This window comes from Schistocerca nitens, chromosome 6 (genome assembly GCF_023898315.1).
Source record: "Schistocerca nitens isolate TAMUIC-IGC-003100 chromosome 6, iqSchNite1.1, whole genome shotgun sequence".
NCBI lineage: Eukaryota > Metazoa > Arthropoda > Insecta > Orthoptera > Acrididae > Schistocerca > Schistocerca nitens.
In genome coordinates this window covers 171,857,367-171,874,780 of record NC_064619.1, presented here as the reverse complement: position 1 = coordinate 171,874,780, position 17,414 = coordinate 171,857,367, and the positions used below count along the sequence as shown (strand labels likewise).

General features: G+C 41.1%; 1 protein-coding gene across 1 annotated transcript in view; it reads right to left on the bottom strand.

Annotated features, from left to right (window-relative positions):
* Nucleotides 1-17,414, bottom strand: part of LOC126263022 (28S ribosomal protein S29, mitochondrial) — a 105,457-nt gene that overhangs the window by 50,739 nt on the left and 37,304 nt on the right. The window contains exon 2 of the mRNA XM_049959988.1: nucleotides 3,725-3,858. Coding sequence (XP_049815945.1) covers nucleotides 3,725-3,858 — 134 coding nt within the window. The remainder of the gene's footprint in view (nucleotides 1-3,724; nucleotides 3,859-17,414) is intronic.

Here is a 17,414-nt window from a genome sequence, read left to right as displayed (position 1 = left end):
CACACACACACACACACACACACACGACTACAGTCTCAGTCAACTGAAACCAAATTGCCTATCTGCGACTGTTGGGTTGGGTTGAGTGGTTTGGGGAAGGAGGCCAGACAGTGAGGTCATTGGTCTCATCGGATTAGGGAAGGAAGTCGGTCATGCCCTTTCAAAGGAACCATCCCAGCATTTGCCTGGAGCGATTTAGAGAAATCACGGAAAACCTAAATCAGGATGGCCAGACACGGGATTGGACTGTCATCCTCTCGAATGTGAGTCCAGTGTTCTAGCCACTGTTTGTGACTCAGTTCCTCAACTATATGGTGAGTAGCAACTTTCCTTCTCATAATATTGTTACATTCCATCCAGGATTTTCCATTGTTTAATATATTTAATAACTGGTAATGGGAATATTCTGAAAAGGGATTGGCATCAACTATGATAAAAAGTGATTAACGTATTTCTGGAATGCACGTATGGAACTACTTTTCCATAAACAAGCTTACTAGTCTCCTACCACTCTAGTTTTCTCTCAGTTAAGTTTTCCTCATTCTTTGTTCTATCCTTAATGGACTAAGGCAATGCAAAACTGTGACAGAAAATGAATGATTAAAATCTTTAGTTCTGTTACCTGATGTTACACTGAAGCACCAAAGAAACTGGTTTACGCATGCGTATTCAAATACAGAGATATGTAAACAGGCAGAATGCAGCACTGCGATCAGCAACACCCGTATTAAAAAACCATGTCTCCGCTGTATCCTTTCTTTCAGGAGTTCTAGTTCTGCAAGGTTCGCAGGAGAGCTTCTGTAAAGTTTGGAAGGTAGGAGACGAGATACTGGCAGAAGTAAAGCTGTGAGTACCGGGCGTGAGTCGTGCTTCGGTAGCTCAGATGGTAGAGCACTTGCCCGCAAAAGGCAAAGGTCCCGAGTTCGAGTCTCGGTCGGGCTCACAGTTTTAATCTGCCAGGAAGTTTCATATCAGTGCACACTCCACTGCAGAGTGAAAATCTCATTCTGAACACCCGTATTAGACAACAAGTGTCTGGCAAAGACACATCTCTCTATGGTATTTATTGCTACCAATGCTCTTTTCTAAATGAACACTTCACACCAGAGCAACACATGTGAAGTGATACTTCAGACTACTACTATTTGCACCACTTTCTGTTCTATTCAGAAATGGGGCTAAAACAATGGCTATTTGTTTACATCCATGTGTGTCATAACTCCCTGGCCATATCATTACAAAGTGAAATATATGAAGAAATATATTACAGCCTACACTGAACAATCATTCATCAAACCTAAACAACTGACTCTTAAAAGAAGTAGCTTCTTTTGATTCATCTATAATTCCCCTTGTCATTTCCTTAACACTCATCTATCATTATAGCATGATTAAGGTAAGCAGTATTCAGTGTATCAAAAGATAATTGTGTTTATATCATACTATTCTGGTCTTCTGTTATTCTGCAAAGACACTTCTGTACGGACATCGGACATTACCACCGCTGGTGAATCATCAGAGTAACACTCACTCTGGACAGACTGACCTTCTCCACATACCGATATATGAGAAGCCCTTTCAAACTTCTTGTAGAAAAATACCTTTGTTTCTGACTGACACACACTATTCAGGATTATGCCAAGGATCTTTCACATCATTCACATACTTGATATCTACTTCGTACGGCTGTATCTGCATTAGCAGTCTACAATCGATATTGCTGCTTCTGCACTGTCACTGTCATCAGATCTACTTGATCCTTTGCTCTTTTAAGCTTTCATTTTTTCTCTGCTACCGAGGGGTCTCCTAACCACAGTCCAGAATACCACTGTATTTGGCAACCCACAAAAGCTATTTCACAACAAAGGATATAATTTCATATTTTTAGCTTCCCAATAAAAATTAACACTGACAAGTTAAAGTCCTTATTTCTAGCTACAGAAACTTCTCCTTCAGCAATTCTGCTTTGAACCCCAACTTTATTATGACTATGTTAGACAGTCTCAAACATTAGACAAACGAATGAATCTATCTCATCTAGTAACTAATCTGGTATTAACTTGCAATTTAATCTGTGCCTTATTATGTTTTATTTTAAACATAATTAATTTTGTACTGCAAATTTTTCTCAATATCTCATGAAATAGGTGACAAAATCAAACATAAAAATCAAGCAAAACTGTGGCAGAAAATGAATGATTAACAGCTTTAGTTCTGTCACCTGATGTTACACTGAAGTGCCAAAGAAACTGCTATATTCAAATACAGAGATTTGTAAACAGGCAGAATACAGCACTGTGGTCAGCAACACCTATATTAGACAACAAGTGTCTGGCACAGTTGTTAGATTGGTTACTGCTGCTATAATGGCAGGTTATTAAGATTTAAGAAAGTTTGAATGAGTTGTTATAGTTGGTGCATGAGCGATGGGACGCAGCATCTCCAAGGTAGCAATGAAGTGGGGATTTTCCCGTATTACCATTTCATGAGTGTACTGTGAATATTCGGTGTATTCCAGTAAAACATCAATCTGCAACGTCGCTTTGGCCAGAAAAAGATCCTGCAAGAATGGCACAAACAATGACTGAAGAGAATCATTCAACATGATGGATGTGCAACCTTTCCACAAATTGCTACAGATTTCATGCTGGGCCATCAACCAGTGTCAGCGTGTGAACCATTCAAGGAAACATCATCAATATTGGCTTTCAGAGCTGAAGGCCCACTCATGTACCCTTGAAGGCTGCACAAAACAAAGCTTTCTGCCTCACCTGGGCACGTCGATACCGGCATTGGACTGTTGATGACTGGAAACATTGCATTGGACTGTTGATGACTGGAAACATTTTGCCTGGTTGGATGAGTCTCGTTTCAAATTGTATCAAGCAGATCAACGTGCACGGGTATGCAGACAACCTCTTCGATCCATGGACCTTGCATGTCAGCAGAGGACTGTTCAAGCTGGTAGAGATTCTATAATGGTGTGGGACATGAATAGTTGGAGTGATATCTATATATGATGCTCACAGGTGACAGCTACATAAGAATCCTGACTGATCACCTGCATTCATTCCTGTCCACTGTGCATCCCGACAGACTTGAGCAATACCAGCAAGACAATGTGATACCCCACACATCCAGAACTGCTACAGAGTGGCTCCAGGGACACTCTTCTGACTTTAAACGCTTGTGCTGGCCATCAAACTCCCCAGACATGAACATTATTAAGCATATCTGGGATGCCTTGCAACATGCTGTTCAGAAGACATCTCCACCCCCTCATAGTCTTACGGATTTATGGACAGTCTTGCAGGATTCATGATGTCAATTCCTTCCAGCACCACTTCAGACATAGTCGAGTCCATGCCACATCATGTTGTGGTACTTCTGCGCGCCCGTGGGGGCCCTACATGAAATTAGGCAGGAGTACCAGTTTCTTTGGCTCTTCAGTGTAACATACTTAACTATCTGAGCAGACTCCATAGGTCAGAAGCTGTTTTAGTCTCTCACAAAGAATATGTGATAATTTAGCTGTTAGGCAAAAGAAATAATTCAAATGAACTTAATGTTACCATTCACAACAATCTCTGACATAACAAACTGCTGATTCATTCATCTCAAACTAACCAGTCATCAATGTTACTTTAAACTCTACTACTGTTTTAGTATTAACCCATTACAGAGGCAGACTTTACATCTACTGCATTACACTTAGCATACTTACAGGATCATTTTCAGTAGTACGGAAAGTTTGTGTGCTCTCATTCTTGTTGATGTGCGGTACAGGCTCCGCAGATGCAGCTGACATGAACCGAGATGAAGGACTTCTTATAGCATTGCGCATAGTATCACAGACCACTGCAAATTAAAATGTTAGTCAAAACTAAAAGAAAACATATAGCTATGCAAAGTAGCATTACACTTCACAACAGTGTAGATGTCTTTGTTGTAAAACATCAAATCTGAGTACTGTGTAACAGACTAAGTGATAAACACACACTCTAGCCACTACTTTTTGCCTCCCTTTCTTTGACTAATGGTCTTGGGGGGGGGGGGGGGATATAACTTCTAATTGCCTGTCAAGCTCTACCAGCAATAAAAAGTGACAGATACTGCATGATACAATATCAGGGAAATATTCAAACACGTAATACTGGCCCATATTTTTCAGAGTTGAGTTCATTTATCATCAGAGACATGCAATGGTCTGATTTTATGTCTCTATTTAAAGGGTGAAAGGTTCTCTGCATACCTCAAGATAAACAAATGTACAAAGAGATGAAAACAATGTCCGCCACCATAGCTGAGTGGACAGCGCGCCTGCTTGTCATGCCGGGGGGGGGGCCCAGGTTCGATTCCCGGTTGGGTTGGAGATTGTCTCTACTCAGGGATGGGCGTTTGTGTCGTCTTCATCATCCTCAATGACGCGCAAGTTGCCGAAGTGGCGTCACCTCAAAAGACTGGCACCAAGTAATCAGGTCTAACCTCCGGGAGGCCCCTGCCACACGACATTTCATTTCATGAAAACAATAAATCAGTGTATTATGTATCTGAGGGATTTGGCTCAGGAGACAAACAGAGAGCATCGGGAGTGCACAGATTAGACACTTTTTTTAGGTTAAAGAAATTCATCCATAGGTCTAATGTTCAAAGACCTGCTGCACTCAGAGAGAATAATATATCATCCACATCAAGTACAGAGGACACTATTTTGCTCTTGCAAGACACAAAGAGAGGATGTTAATACAGCAATGGATAAGGGCATGGGCATCAATAATGAAGTCCGCGAACTAGTCTCACATATTGATGGTAATAATGAACACATACTACAGTGAACAGAAAGCTGACTCAAATCAGAAGTGAATAACAGCAAAGTCATAAGCTAGACATCAAGAGTGGTGCCATATTTATTACATTTCAGTAAAAACAAACAATGGAAACTCTAGGTTGGAATATCAAAAGGAAAAGGGCAGATTGCTACTCACTGTAAAGCTGACACACTGAGTTGCAGACAGGCACAACAAACAGACTGTAACACATAACAGCTTCTGGCCAAAGCTTTCTTCAGCAAAGAAAACACACACACATTCACACAAGACCATTACCACCATCAGCTCTGACTTGAATGCAAGTGTCACATCAATAGCAATCTGGAGTGTGGCAGGGAAGGGGGAGGGATAGTGAGGTATGGATTAAGGGAAGATAAGAACACTGTCTGGCGGAGCATGCAGGAACTAAGACTGTCAGGCGCAGTGTCAGGAGCCCAGAACGTGCTGTAAGGATAACTCCCTTCTGCACAGTTCAGAAAAGCTGACGGTGGAGGTACGGATCCAGATGACCCAGGTTGTGAAGCAGTCATTGAAATCAAGCATATGTTCAGCTACGTGCTATGCCACAGGGTGGTCTACTTTGCTATTGACTGCAGTGGGTAGTGGCTGTTCATCAAGGTGGACGGCTGGTTGGTACTCATAACAATATAGAAAGCTCTGCAATTTTTGCAGCAGAGCTGATATACAACATGACCATTTTCACACGTGGGCTGGCCTTTTATGGGGTATGATAAACCTGTGACAGGACTGAAATAAGAAGTGTTGTGTGAGTGGACAGGGCAGGACTTGCACCTGGGTCTTCCACAGGAATATGATCCCTGTGGCAAGGTGTTGGGATTGGCAGTGGCAACGGATGGACTAGGATGTTGTGGAGGTTGGGTGGGAAACAGGACATAACTTTATGAGGGGTGGGAAGGATCTTGAGTAGGGTGTCCCTCATTTCTTGGCATGATGATAGATAATCAAAGCCCTGAGGAAGGATGCGGTTCAGCTATTCCAGTCAGGGAAGGGGGGGTGGGGAGGGGGGGGACGATGAAGGGGGCATTCTTTTGTAATTGGCTCTTGGGAGTGGTGGGAGGATTGGGAGTGTGTGGAGAAATGGCACAGGAATCTGTATGTGGCCTAGGTCTAGGGGACAGTGCCTGTTTGTGAAGACTTTGATGAGACCTTCCACATAACGGAAAAGAGAGTTCTTGTCATTGTAGATATGCCATCCCCCAGTGACATGGGTGTACAGGAGGGATTTTTTGGTGTGGAAGGGATGGCAGCTATCAAAATGTAGGTACATGGGTTTAATGTGGATGGAGCCATTGGCGAGGAGGTGATCAATGTCTAGGAAGGTGGCACACTGAGTTGAGAAGGACCAGGTGAAGCAGGTGTGAGGGAAGTTGTTGAGGTTGTTAAGGAATGAGGGTAGGCTGTCTTGGCCCTGAGTTCAGATCATGAAGATATCACCAATGAACCTGAACTTTATCAGGGGTTGGGGGTTTGGGGGGCTAGGGCAGTTTCCTCTAGATGACTCTTAAACAGGTTGGCATAAGATGGTGCCATGCAAGAACTAGTGGCTGTACTGCAGATTTGTTTGTATATCTTCCCTTCAAAGGAGTGGTAGGTATGTATTAGGATGAAGTTAATTGGAATTACGAATGAGGTCATGAGTTTGGACTCAAGACAATGGGAAAGGTAGTGTTCAGTTGATGCAAGACCATGGACATGAGTTATGTTAGTGTTTAGGGCCGTGATGTAGACAGTTACCAATAGGGAAGCAGGGGGTAAAGCGATGAGGATGGAGTAGAGTCAGTGAAGGAAATTGTTAGTATCTTTGATGTGGGAGGCTAGATTACAAGCAATTGGCTGAAGGTGTCCATTGGTCCACCATGGCCAGGGAACATCAGCTGATTAAGTAATTGTCAGTGTCAATAAAATTCACCAATAGCTGTGTACTTTAAGATATTATTTTATTTTATTGTGAAGACTACCAGATTCAGCATTTCTTTATGCCATCTTCTGGCCTCATACACATCTATACAAATAAAGAAACTTGTCATATAGCACCATAAGTATCTGGATATCATGAACTCAATCATTACACTATTGCTTCATTCAAAGACATGACAGCAATCACAACTGAATTCACGATATCCAGAGATATATGGCCCTCTATGACAAGTTCATTTATTCGGATGGATGCGTATGCGGCCTGTAAATGGCACAATGAAACGCTGAAACTGGTAGCCTTCACAATAAAATAAAATAATATCTTAAAGTACATGGCTGTTGGTGAATTTTATTGACACTGACAATTGGCTGAAGGTATTGGTCAATAAGGGCCAAAATCCTTTTAAATGGGGGCACAATAACCAGCTACAATTGGGTGTCCAGGATTGTTTGTATGTGAATTTTGGGAGTGGGTGTGTGGGGTGTCATAGGGGTGAGGAGGGAAATGGATTCAGAGGACATAGTTCACAAGTGGACAGGTCAGACAATTGGCAGAGTTTATAGGTGGATGAGTCAGACAACTGGCAGAGGCCTTCTTAGCAAGGGACCTAGGGAAGGATGGTGAGGCCAAGCTGCAGGTAAGGAATTCCTGGAAGGTGTCCAGAGGGTGCTTAGTTGGGAGGGGTGGAGGATTGTGGTTGGATGGTGGTATGAACTGGGAGAGGCAGTGTTCATTACTGGAATTGGGTTGGCTTTGGTTGGACAGATTGATGGCAAGGAAATGTTTCCATTGTAGGGAGCATGTGAATGAGAGTAGGTCTTTGACAAGTCCTACATGGTTAAATTTAGGTGTAGGGCTAAAGGTGAGGCCTTTGGATAGAACTAAAACTTCTGTGGGGCTGAGGATTTTAGTGGAAAGTTTAACAACAGAGTTCCAAGATTGTTTAGGCTCTGGATTTGGAGTGTTCGTAGGGAGTTTTGGGGGATGTAGCACACTGAACATGTCCACTAGGCAGGGTCTAGGTGCTATGAGAGGTTGACAAGGAGGAACACTGTGTGTAAGATAAGCATTGGATAGCAGTGCCCCAAGGCAGCAGTAGGGTGTAGCGGGTTGGATAACTTATGGAGATGGTGTCTGGAATGCTCTTCCAGGTGTTGGAGAGCAAGGGATTCAATTTCAGATATGTGATGTATGTAGTACGGATTACATAATAGCATCATCTTGTGGAGGGAGCAGAGGTGGTTTTGGGATACGTGTGTCACTGAAATATGTTGTTGCAGTACCAGGTTTGTGAGGAAGAGGGACTGGCAAAATCTGGAAATTAAAGGTCATTTTGAAAGGAAGGGTGGGATCCAGACAAAGGAATTTTTATGGTCAGGCCTTTGGGGGACGGGGGGGGGGGGGGGGGGGTGGGGGAGTGGATTCCATGGTTTAGGCAGCATTTAAAGAGAAGGGTGTGGGACTGTGTTTTAGCCAGAGAAATGGATACTTTGCTGAACTGGGCAGAAAGATGGAGCACAAAATGATGTAGGAAACAGCCAAATGAAAGTGTTGCATGGTTGTGAGGTGAGCTGGATAACAGAAAAGGACACACACAATACTTACAGGCACACAAAAACACATTTGCAAGGATACACAAGAACGCAAAACACACACAAATATGCAAAAACATGAAGATATACAAGTTTTCCCCCACAACTCACCTCTCGACACTTCGCTTGGCAGTCTCTAGTCCCTGCCTGTCCCATCAGACAGAGCTCTTCTGTCCTCCCACCCATACCCTGCTATACCTCGCCCTTCCCTGCCCCACTCAAGATTGCTATTCACATGACAGGTCCATTCCAGTTGCAGCTGCCAGTGTCAGTAGTCATGTGTGCATTAGGTGTTCTTGCTTGTGGGAATTGTGTGCACTTTCTTTGCTGAAGAAGGCTTTGGCCGAAAGCTATAATGTAAAACAGTCTTTTGGTTATGCCTGTCTGTGCAACTCAACGGGTCATTTTTATCATGAGCAGCAATCTATCCTCTTTCCAATGTTGCTTATATTTCAGTAAAGAACTCTAGAATATTTAGTGACACTATTACAGATTTTGATTGTAAAATAATTTGGCTGAAAGTAAGCATCAAAGGTGTGTCAAATGTGGTAATCAGATGCTTTTATTAACCATCTTCGAGAGGAATTGTAGCTGCAGAATGCTTCAGGGAAACTTGGAAAATGTCAGACATAGTTTACTGATCATTCTGTGGTAACAGAAGAGCACAACAAGCCAGATACACACTGAATAAGTGTCAGGGGCAGTGATTAATGCAATATTACTGACACAATGTCCAAATTTATGTTCAGAAATTTCTTAGAGAATGGACTCAAAAGAATAATGTCTTAGATATTCTGGTGATAAACATACCCAAATTTCCCAATTTAGTTAATGTACAGAAGGAAATCAGTAATCATACAGACATTACAGCATCAATGAGAAAACAAGAAAGAAGAATGATAACAAAGTTGGGAAACCACATCTGCTGCAAGTGCGACAAAAACCAGATTTCTGCGTATCTGAGTGGTCAACATCAAACATTTGTATCTGGGACTGAAAAAATGGAGTATCAATTTATACAATTAAAGAGTAGTGCTAATACACTTTAAACAGGTATGTGGAACAGAAGAGGGTCAAACTGTTGTGTCAGTGGTGCAGGCATTTACCTTGTAGGTTGATGTTGGCAATCCCAAGATGGCAGTAGCCAATGTGAGGATGGTATGTGGTAGTCAATGAGAATTAATGAAGCCAATTATGCCAATATATAAGTTATGTCAATACATAAGTTGCATATCTCTTTGACTCCTTGCATGTATCATGTCATAACTTGATTTGTATGGAAATGTTATCTACATCTACATCTATACTCTGCAAACCATCGTGATGTGCATGGCAGAGAGTACGTCCCATTGTACCAGTTATTAGTGTTTTTTTCTATTTCTTTCATGTATGGAGCGCAGGAAGAATGATCGTTCAAATACCTCTGTGTGTGCAGTAATTATTCTTATCTTACCCTCACGATCCCTGTGTAAGCAACATGTAGGGGGTTGTAGTATATCCTTGGATTAATCATTTAAAATCGGTTCTTGAAACTTTGTTAGTAGACTTTCTTGGGATGTTTACATTTGTCTTCGAGAGTCTGCCAGTTCAGCTCCTTCAGTATCTCTGTGACACTCTCCCATGGATTAAACAAACCTGTGACCATTCATGCTACCCTTCTCTGTGTACATTCAATATCCCCTGTTAGTCCTATCTGGTATGGGTCCCAGACATGTGAGCAATATTCTAGGATGGATTGAATGAGTGATTGTACACAATCTCTTTTGTGGACTGATGGCACTTCCTCAGTATTCTACCAACAAACCGAAGTCTACCACATGTTTTACCCAGGAGTGAACCTATGTGATCATTCCATTTCATATCCCCACCAAGTATTACACCCAATAACGGAGATGCTGAATCACGACAGGCGCAACAAAAAGATTCACACAATTATAGCTTTCGGCCATTAAGGCCTTTGTCAGCAATAGACACACAGTCATACAATGCTACTTTTTTTCGTTTTGTGAAGTGCATAATTTTACATTTCTGAACATTTAGAGCAAGTTGCCAATCTCTGCACCATGTTCAAATCTTATCAAGATCTGACTGAATATTTATGCAGCTTCTTTCAGATAGTACTTCATTATAGTTATCATTACAGATAACTGCATCATCTGGAAAAAACTTGATTTTACTATCAATATTGTCTGCAAGGTCATTAATATTCAAAATGAATAGCAAGGATCCAGCACACTTCCCTGTGGCATACTCAAAGTTACTTCTACATCGAACGATGACTCTTCATCCCAGATAACATGCTGTGTTCACCCTACCAAAAAGTTCTCACTCCAGTCACAAATTTCATTAATACCCCATATGACTGTACTTTTGACAGTAAGTGTAGGTGTAGTACTGAGTCAAATACTTTTCGGAAATCAAGAAACACTGTTTCTACCTGGTTGCCTTGATCTAAAGCTTTCAGTATGTCATGTGAGAAAAGTGAGAGTTGGATGTCACACGATCAGTATTTTCTGAATCCATGCTGCTGTGCATTGAGGAGGTCATTCTATTCAAGATACCTCATTATGTTTGAGCTCAGAATATGTTTTACGATTCTACAACAAATTGACGCCAAGGATATTGGACGGTAGTTTTGTGGATCACCTCTACTACCCTTTTTGTAGGTGAGTGTGATCTTTTTCCAAGAATTGGGCATGCTGTTTTTTGTTTGAGGGATGTATGATAGATTACAGTCAGAACAGGGGCATAACTCAGCCGCAAATTCAGTATAGAATCTGACAAGGATTCCATCAATCTGACAAGGGTTCCATCAGGGCCTGGAGCTTAGTTCAGTTTTAACGATTTCAGCTGTTTCTCAACACCACTGATACTAATTCTTACTTCATTCACCATTTCCTTGGTATGAGTATTAAATTGGGGTAATTCTTCTGGGTTTTCCTTTGTAAAGGAACATTTGAAAATGGAGTTAAGCATTTCAGCTTTTGCTTTGCTAACCTCAATTTTTAGTGCCTGTCTCATTCGCAACGGGCTGGACACTAACTTTGGTCTAACAACTTTTACATATGACCATAATTTCTTTGGGTTCTGTGAAAGATCATTTGACAATATTTTGCTACAGTAGTCATTGAAAGCATCATGCACTGCTCTCTTGCCAGCCAAATGTTTTTCATTCAGTATCTGTCTGTCTATAGCCCTACACTTTGTTTTACACCTATTATCCAATAATCTCTGTTCCTTTAGAAGTTTCTTTATAGTGACTGTGTGCACTGGAGGTTTCCTCCCATTATGAACTGATCTACTGGGTACATATCTATCCAGTATGTGGTCAACCATTTTTTTTAAACTTGAGCCAGATTTCCTCTGCTTGCTCCTGACCTGTGCTAAAAGTTTCAAGTTCCTCATTGAGATATGACATTACTCATTTTTTATCTGGTTACTGAACACATATATCTTTCTGCTTGTTTTAGTTCTCCTTCATACTTTAGTAATCATTGTTACCACAACTGCGTCATCCAATTTATTTCCATCATAAGTGGGGTTCCTAACTATCTGTTATACATAGTTTTCAGAGAAGCCATTTATTAAAGTTTCACAGGATGTCTTATTACACCCACCACTAACAAAACTGTAATTTTCCCAGTTAATTGGATGATTAAAGTCTCCACTGATGATTACAGAGGAGGAGGAGGAGGAAATTAGTGTTTAACGTCCCGTCGACAACGAGGTCATTAGAGACGGAGCGCAAGGTCGGGTGAGGGAAGGATGGGGAAGGAAATCGGCCGTGCCCTTTCAAAGGAACCATCCCGGCATTTGCCTAAAGCGATTTAGGGAAATCACGGAAAACCTAAATCAGGATGGCCGGAGACGGGATTGAACCGTCGCCCTCCCGAATGCGAGTCCATGATGATTACAGTATGATTGGGGAACTGACAGATAAGTGAACTGAGGTTTTCTCTGAAGTTTTCGGTTACATCAGGCGACGTGTCAGATGGGCGACAGAAGGAACCAATTATCATTCTACGCTCACCCCTGATATGAGTCTTGCCCAAACGATCTCACATGCAGCATCAATTTCTATCTCAATGGATTTGAGTTTTTTGTCTACCATGACAAATACACTGCCTCCATTTCCCATTTGCCTCTCCTTTTGATATACACTTAAATTTTACCCAGAAATCTCACTGCTATCAATTTCAGGTTTCAACGAGCTTTCCGTACCTAGTACTATGTGAGCTTCACTGCTTTTCATGAGTGCTTTAAGCTCAGGAAATTCGTTGCAAATGCTTCGGCAGTTTACCATTATGATTTTAATTCTTTCACCTGTGGGAGGTGTTTCTTTCGATCTTACATTGGTACTTCTGGGTTTCCTATGGCTATAGATATCTGGATTAGATGGAGTCACCTAATCCAGAAAACCCTTGTGTGCACCTCACACACAGTCAGCTACCTGATTAGCAGTCTCTGATGTGTAGTGCACACCTGACCTACTTAGGGGGACCCTACAGTTCTCAACCTATGGCACAAGTCCAGGAACTTGCAGCCTATCTTGTCACAGAACCTTCAAAGTCTCTGGTTCAGTGCTTCCACAATGCTTCAAATTGTGAGCCTCATTGAAACTCCACATACAAGGCTGGTCTTCTCAACCTCCTCTGCCAGTCGCTGGTCTGACCCAAGAATGACCTCAGAGCCCAAATGGCAGGCATCATTTGTTCCAACGTGCACCACAATCTGCAGTTGTTTCCTCACTGTTCCCTCAATGGCTGCCGGAATAACCTCTTCAACATGTTGAATGAGGCCCCAGGCATACACACTGAGTGTCCTTTCGTGTCCCTTGTTGCCATTTCCATAATTTGCCATACGATTCAACTTCAAATGATTAATAGACCCCAACCCTTTTGCATTTGCCCCCTCCTGATGTCGGACAAAACAGGTTTCCCTGTAACAGGTGAAAGTGAGTCCCACTGGCTCCGTTTCAGTTTCAGTGAAAGGCAGCACCTCAAAGTTGTTGGTTAGGGGGTTGGTACAACACCCTGAGTCCTCTCTGGTCCCTGTCCACCCTGTACAGGATGCCTACATCTACCACTGCTACACCACTTGCAGTCTAGTGGACGGGTAATGACAGATCCCGTACTTTCTGCAGATCACAGCAGAGGATAGTACTTGAGGTACCTCTGGTACAGTTCCACAGGTACACGACTCTCAGGAGCTCTTACAACACACTGATTCGCATCAGCTGTCAATAATTTGACAGTAGGCAACACTATTTCCAGCTCCTTACGAACGTCAACCAACTCAACACATGATTGAGAACAGCATTCACAGTGGGGCTGTATTTTGGCTGATGCAATGTACTAAAAAAAACTTTAAATTATGCCTCCTGATTGTCTTTTAATCTGTTAAGCTAAAAAGTTGCTAATTCCCTATAAGAACTGAAGCAGTTACACAAAACAGATTTCTATTAATGCAACAGAAAAACCTATAGTAAAAATTACTAGTTTCCTAAAACATTTTGATGCTAATTATAGTTGTTAGCAAACTTGAAAACAAAGTTAACTTATGATAAATGCTGATAACATGTAGGGCTACTCCTCTTTAAGGGAAAACTAGATGTAACACAAGATGTTTGAAAATCTGTTACAGTAACTGAATCACAGACCCCAATCATCAAGTTGTGTATAGCACACTGTGTTATTTGGAAACTGTCATGACTTCTGAGGTGACAGTTACATTGGAACATGATGATGTAGTGGTCTCCAGCCAAAAGACTGATTTGATGCAGCTCTCCACACTAATCTATTCTGTGCAAGCCTCTACATTACTGTGACTTACATTCATTTGAACCTTTTTACTGTAAACAATTCTTGGTCTCTCTCCCTTCTCCTACAACCCCCCACCCCCCCTCCATACACAAACAAACATACACCTTTCTCGATTACCGAACTGACAATCCCTTGATACCTCAGATGCTATGAACCAATCCCTCCTTTTAGTCAAGTTGTGCCATAAACTTTTTTCCTCCCCAGTTCAATTCAGTACTTCATCATTAGTAATCTGATCTACTTATTTAATCTTCAGTGTCTTTCTCTACAATCATATTTCAAAAGCTCCTATTTTCTTCTCACCTGAACCATCTATCATCCACATTTCATTACAGTACAAGGCTACACACCATACAAACAGATTCAAAGACTTCGTAACACTTAAATTTACAGTCAAAGTTAATAAATTTCTCTTTTTCAGAAGCACTTTCCTTGCTATTGCCAGTTTGCATTTTATATCCTCTCTAATCCAATGCCAGAATAGAACAACTCATCTACTACTTTTAATGTCTCACTGCCTAGTCTAATTCCCTTAGCATCATTCCACTACCCTTGTTTTACCTTTGTTTATAGCTTGCTCAATGCAAAGATTAAATAACATCAAAGACAGGCTACAGTCCTGTCTCAGTCCCTCTCAATTACTGCTCCCTTACATACCCTTCAACTCTTACAACTACAGATGAGTTTCTGTAGAAGTTCTAGATAACCTTTCACTCCCTATATATTATCCCTCCCACCTTCAGAATTGTAAAGATTTTATTCCAGTCAACACTGTCAAAAGTTTTCTCTAAATCTGCCAATTCTTTGTGATTCTTGACGTTTTCCCAGTGTACTGAATATTCTATGAGATTTCAGGATTCCAGCCAGATCACATTGACTTCTTGCCACAATACTGCCGCTGGTAACCATTCAGCCATCTTCAGGTGTGTCCACCAGTGGCAGACACTCATCTGAAGATGGCTGAATGGCTGCCAGCCATAATATTGTGGCAAGAAGTCAACATGATCCGGCTGCAATTTCAAAACCTCATAGAATACAAATGCTTTAACTGTAGGTTTAGTTTTCTTGAATGTATCTTCTAAGATATTTTGCAGAATCAGTATTGTCTGATGCATTTCTATATTTCTCAGGAGCCCAAACTGATTTTTGGCAAGAGCAGCTTCTACCAGCCTTTCCATTCTTCAGTAAATAATTCATCTTAGTATTTTGTAATCACAACTTATTAAACAGATGGTACAGTAATAATCACACCTGTAAGAACCTCTTTCTTTTAACTGTAATTGATATGAAGATAGAATGAAAATGATGGCTCTACCTTTCTAACCTGTATTTCAATGGATACATTTTAGCGAAGCAAATGTAAAAATTATCTTCTTATTACCAATATTGACTTTTTTACATAATTACCAGACAATCTGACAGACTTCTGCCAACAATGAACAAGTCTTCTGAAGGCTTCACGGAAGAAGTCAATGAGAAAGTCAACACACTGTTTCCATAACAGTTCTCTAAAAGTTCTCTCAAATTCTTCATTGACTGTGTACTCATATCCCCAGATATCTCCTTTCATTATCACAAACAGATGGGAGTCAGACAACACCAAATCTGAACTGTATGGAAAATGTCATATGGTTTTGAGCTTCAGTCTCGTAAATTTTGCTCTGGTGGCACGTGAAATGTGTGGTCTGGCACTGTCATGCTATTGGAAAACATTTCCCTTTTCGTTTGGACTCTTGTTAACAATTATATCACAGTTAGCAACCTTGGGATGTAACACTCTGAAATTACTGTTTTTCCACCTTCAAGAAAATCAGCGTGGATAAAACCATGTGTCTTCCAAAACACCGTTGCAATGATTTTTTTTCCCCCTCCAAGCAGAGAACAGGGTCTTAGATTTCTTTTTCTGGAGAAAGCCTTTGTTTTGATATTGATGGACTGCTGTTTTGTAAGGTGTCGTAATGTCTCACCTCCTGTCACAATCAACCACAGAAAAGTGTCACAGTCAATTTCATAAAGGAGATCATGACAAATTTCTTATTTGTGCACTTTCATTCCAGACAACAGGATCTGACATACCAATCATCTACAGATCACCCGATAACCAAGCAAACCAACAACATGACACACATTTTTGTCAAATGCTGATTATACTTGCCACTTCTCTCTCTCTCTCTCTCTCTCTCTCAGTGTGATACAACGATCATCTTGGATCAGTCTGTCAACATCTTGGATGTTCAACTCAGTGGTTGCTGTCAGAATTGACTGACCATTTCCACAAGGTTCCATTTTTCAGTGCTGCCACCCTCTGAGGAGTTACAAAGGTGAAGACATTACCGTACATTCAACCCTTTTACAGTTTTGCTACAGTCTGATAGTATTTTGCCTGTCTCATATATTTTGCTTACCAGGTGCAATAGTTTTGTCATGATTAGCTCTCCAAAAGGCTACTCCAATGTCCTTGTTTCAATTAGTCTTTCATTCTCTGTCATATTATTCTTGCAGTGTCATATCCCCCATCTTATCTTCATCTATATTCTCTTCCCTTTATATAATACTGTTTCAAGTTTGTTTCCTCTGTGCAGTCCTTCTATGTATTTCTTCCTCCTTTCAGCCTTATCTGCTTAGTACTGGCTTGGTATCTGAGTTCTTAATGTTCATACAGGTGCTTCACTTTTCTCGAAAGTCTTGTTCTTTTTCCTTTAGGCAGCATTCTTTCCCATAGTCATCCATGCTTCTCCAGCTTTGCATTTTGCCCCTAGCTGTTACTGCTTTTCCATTTCACACTTTCTGTTAAGGGGATACGGAATCGGATTTTGGGTTAAAAAATCGAATTTTTTTTTATTGGCGTATTATATTCTGCCATGTTTCCTCTTTAAAATGACGTATCATACATAGCTCTACTACAATTATAACTATTTTATTTTTATATATTTGTGAGATCGGGTATTGCGCTCTTCACAGTGGTATAATGTTCGCTATGTCAAATATCTGGGAGATGGTGACTCTAAAGCATTCAAAGAAGTTTTGGAAAGCAAACCATATGGGAACAGTGTAAATATAAGCAAACTTGAATGTATAGGACATGTGCAGAAGAGAATGGGTGCCAGGCTGAGAAGGTTAAAATCAGTTATGAAAGGGAAAAAACTAGATGATGGGAAAACCTTGGATGGCAGAGGAAGATTGACTGATTCCATAATAGACCACATTCAGAACTGCTATGGCCTTGCAATCA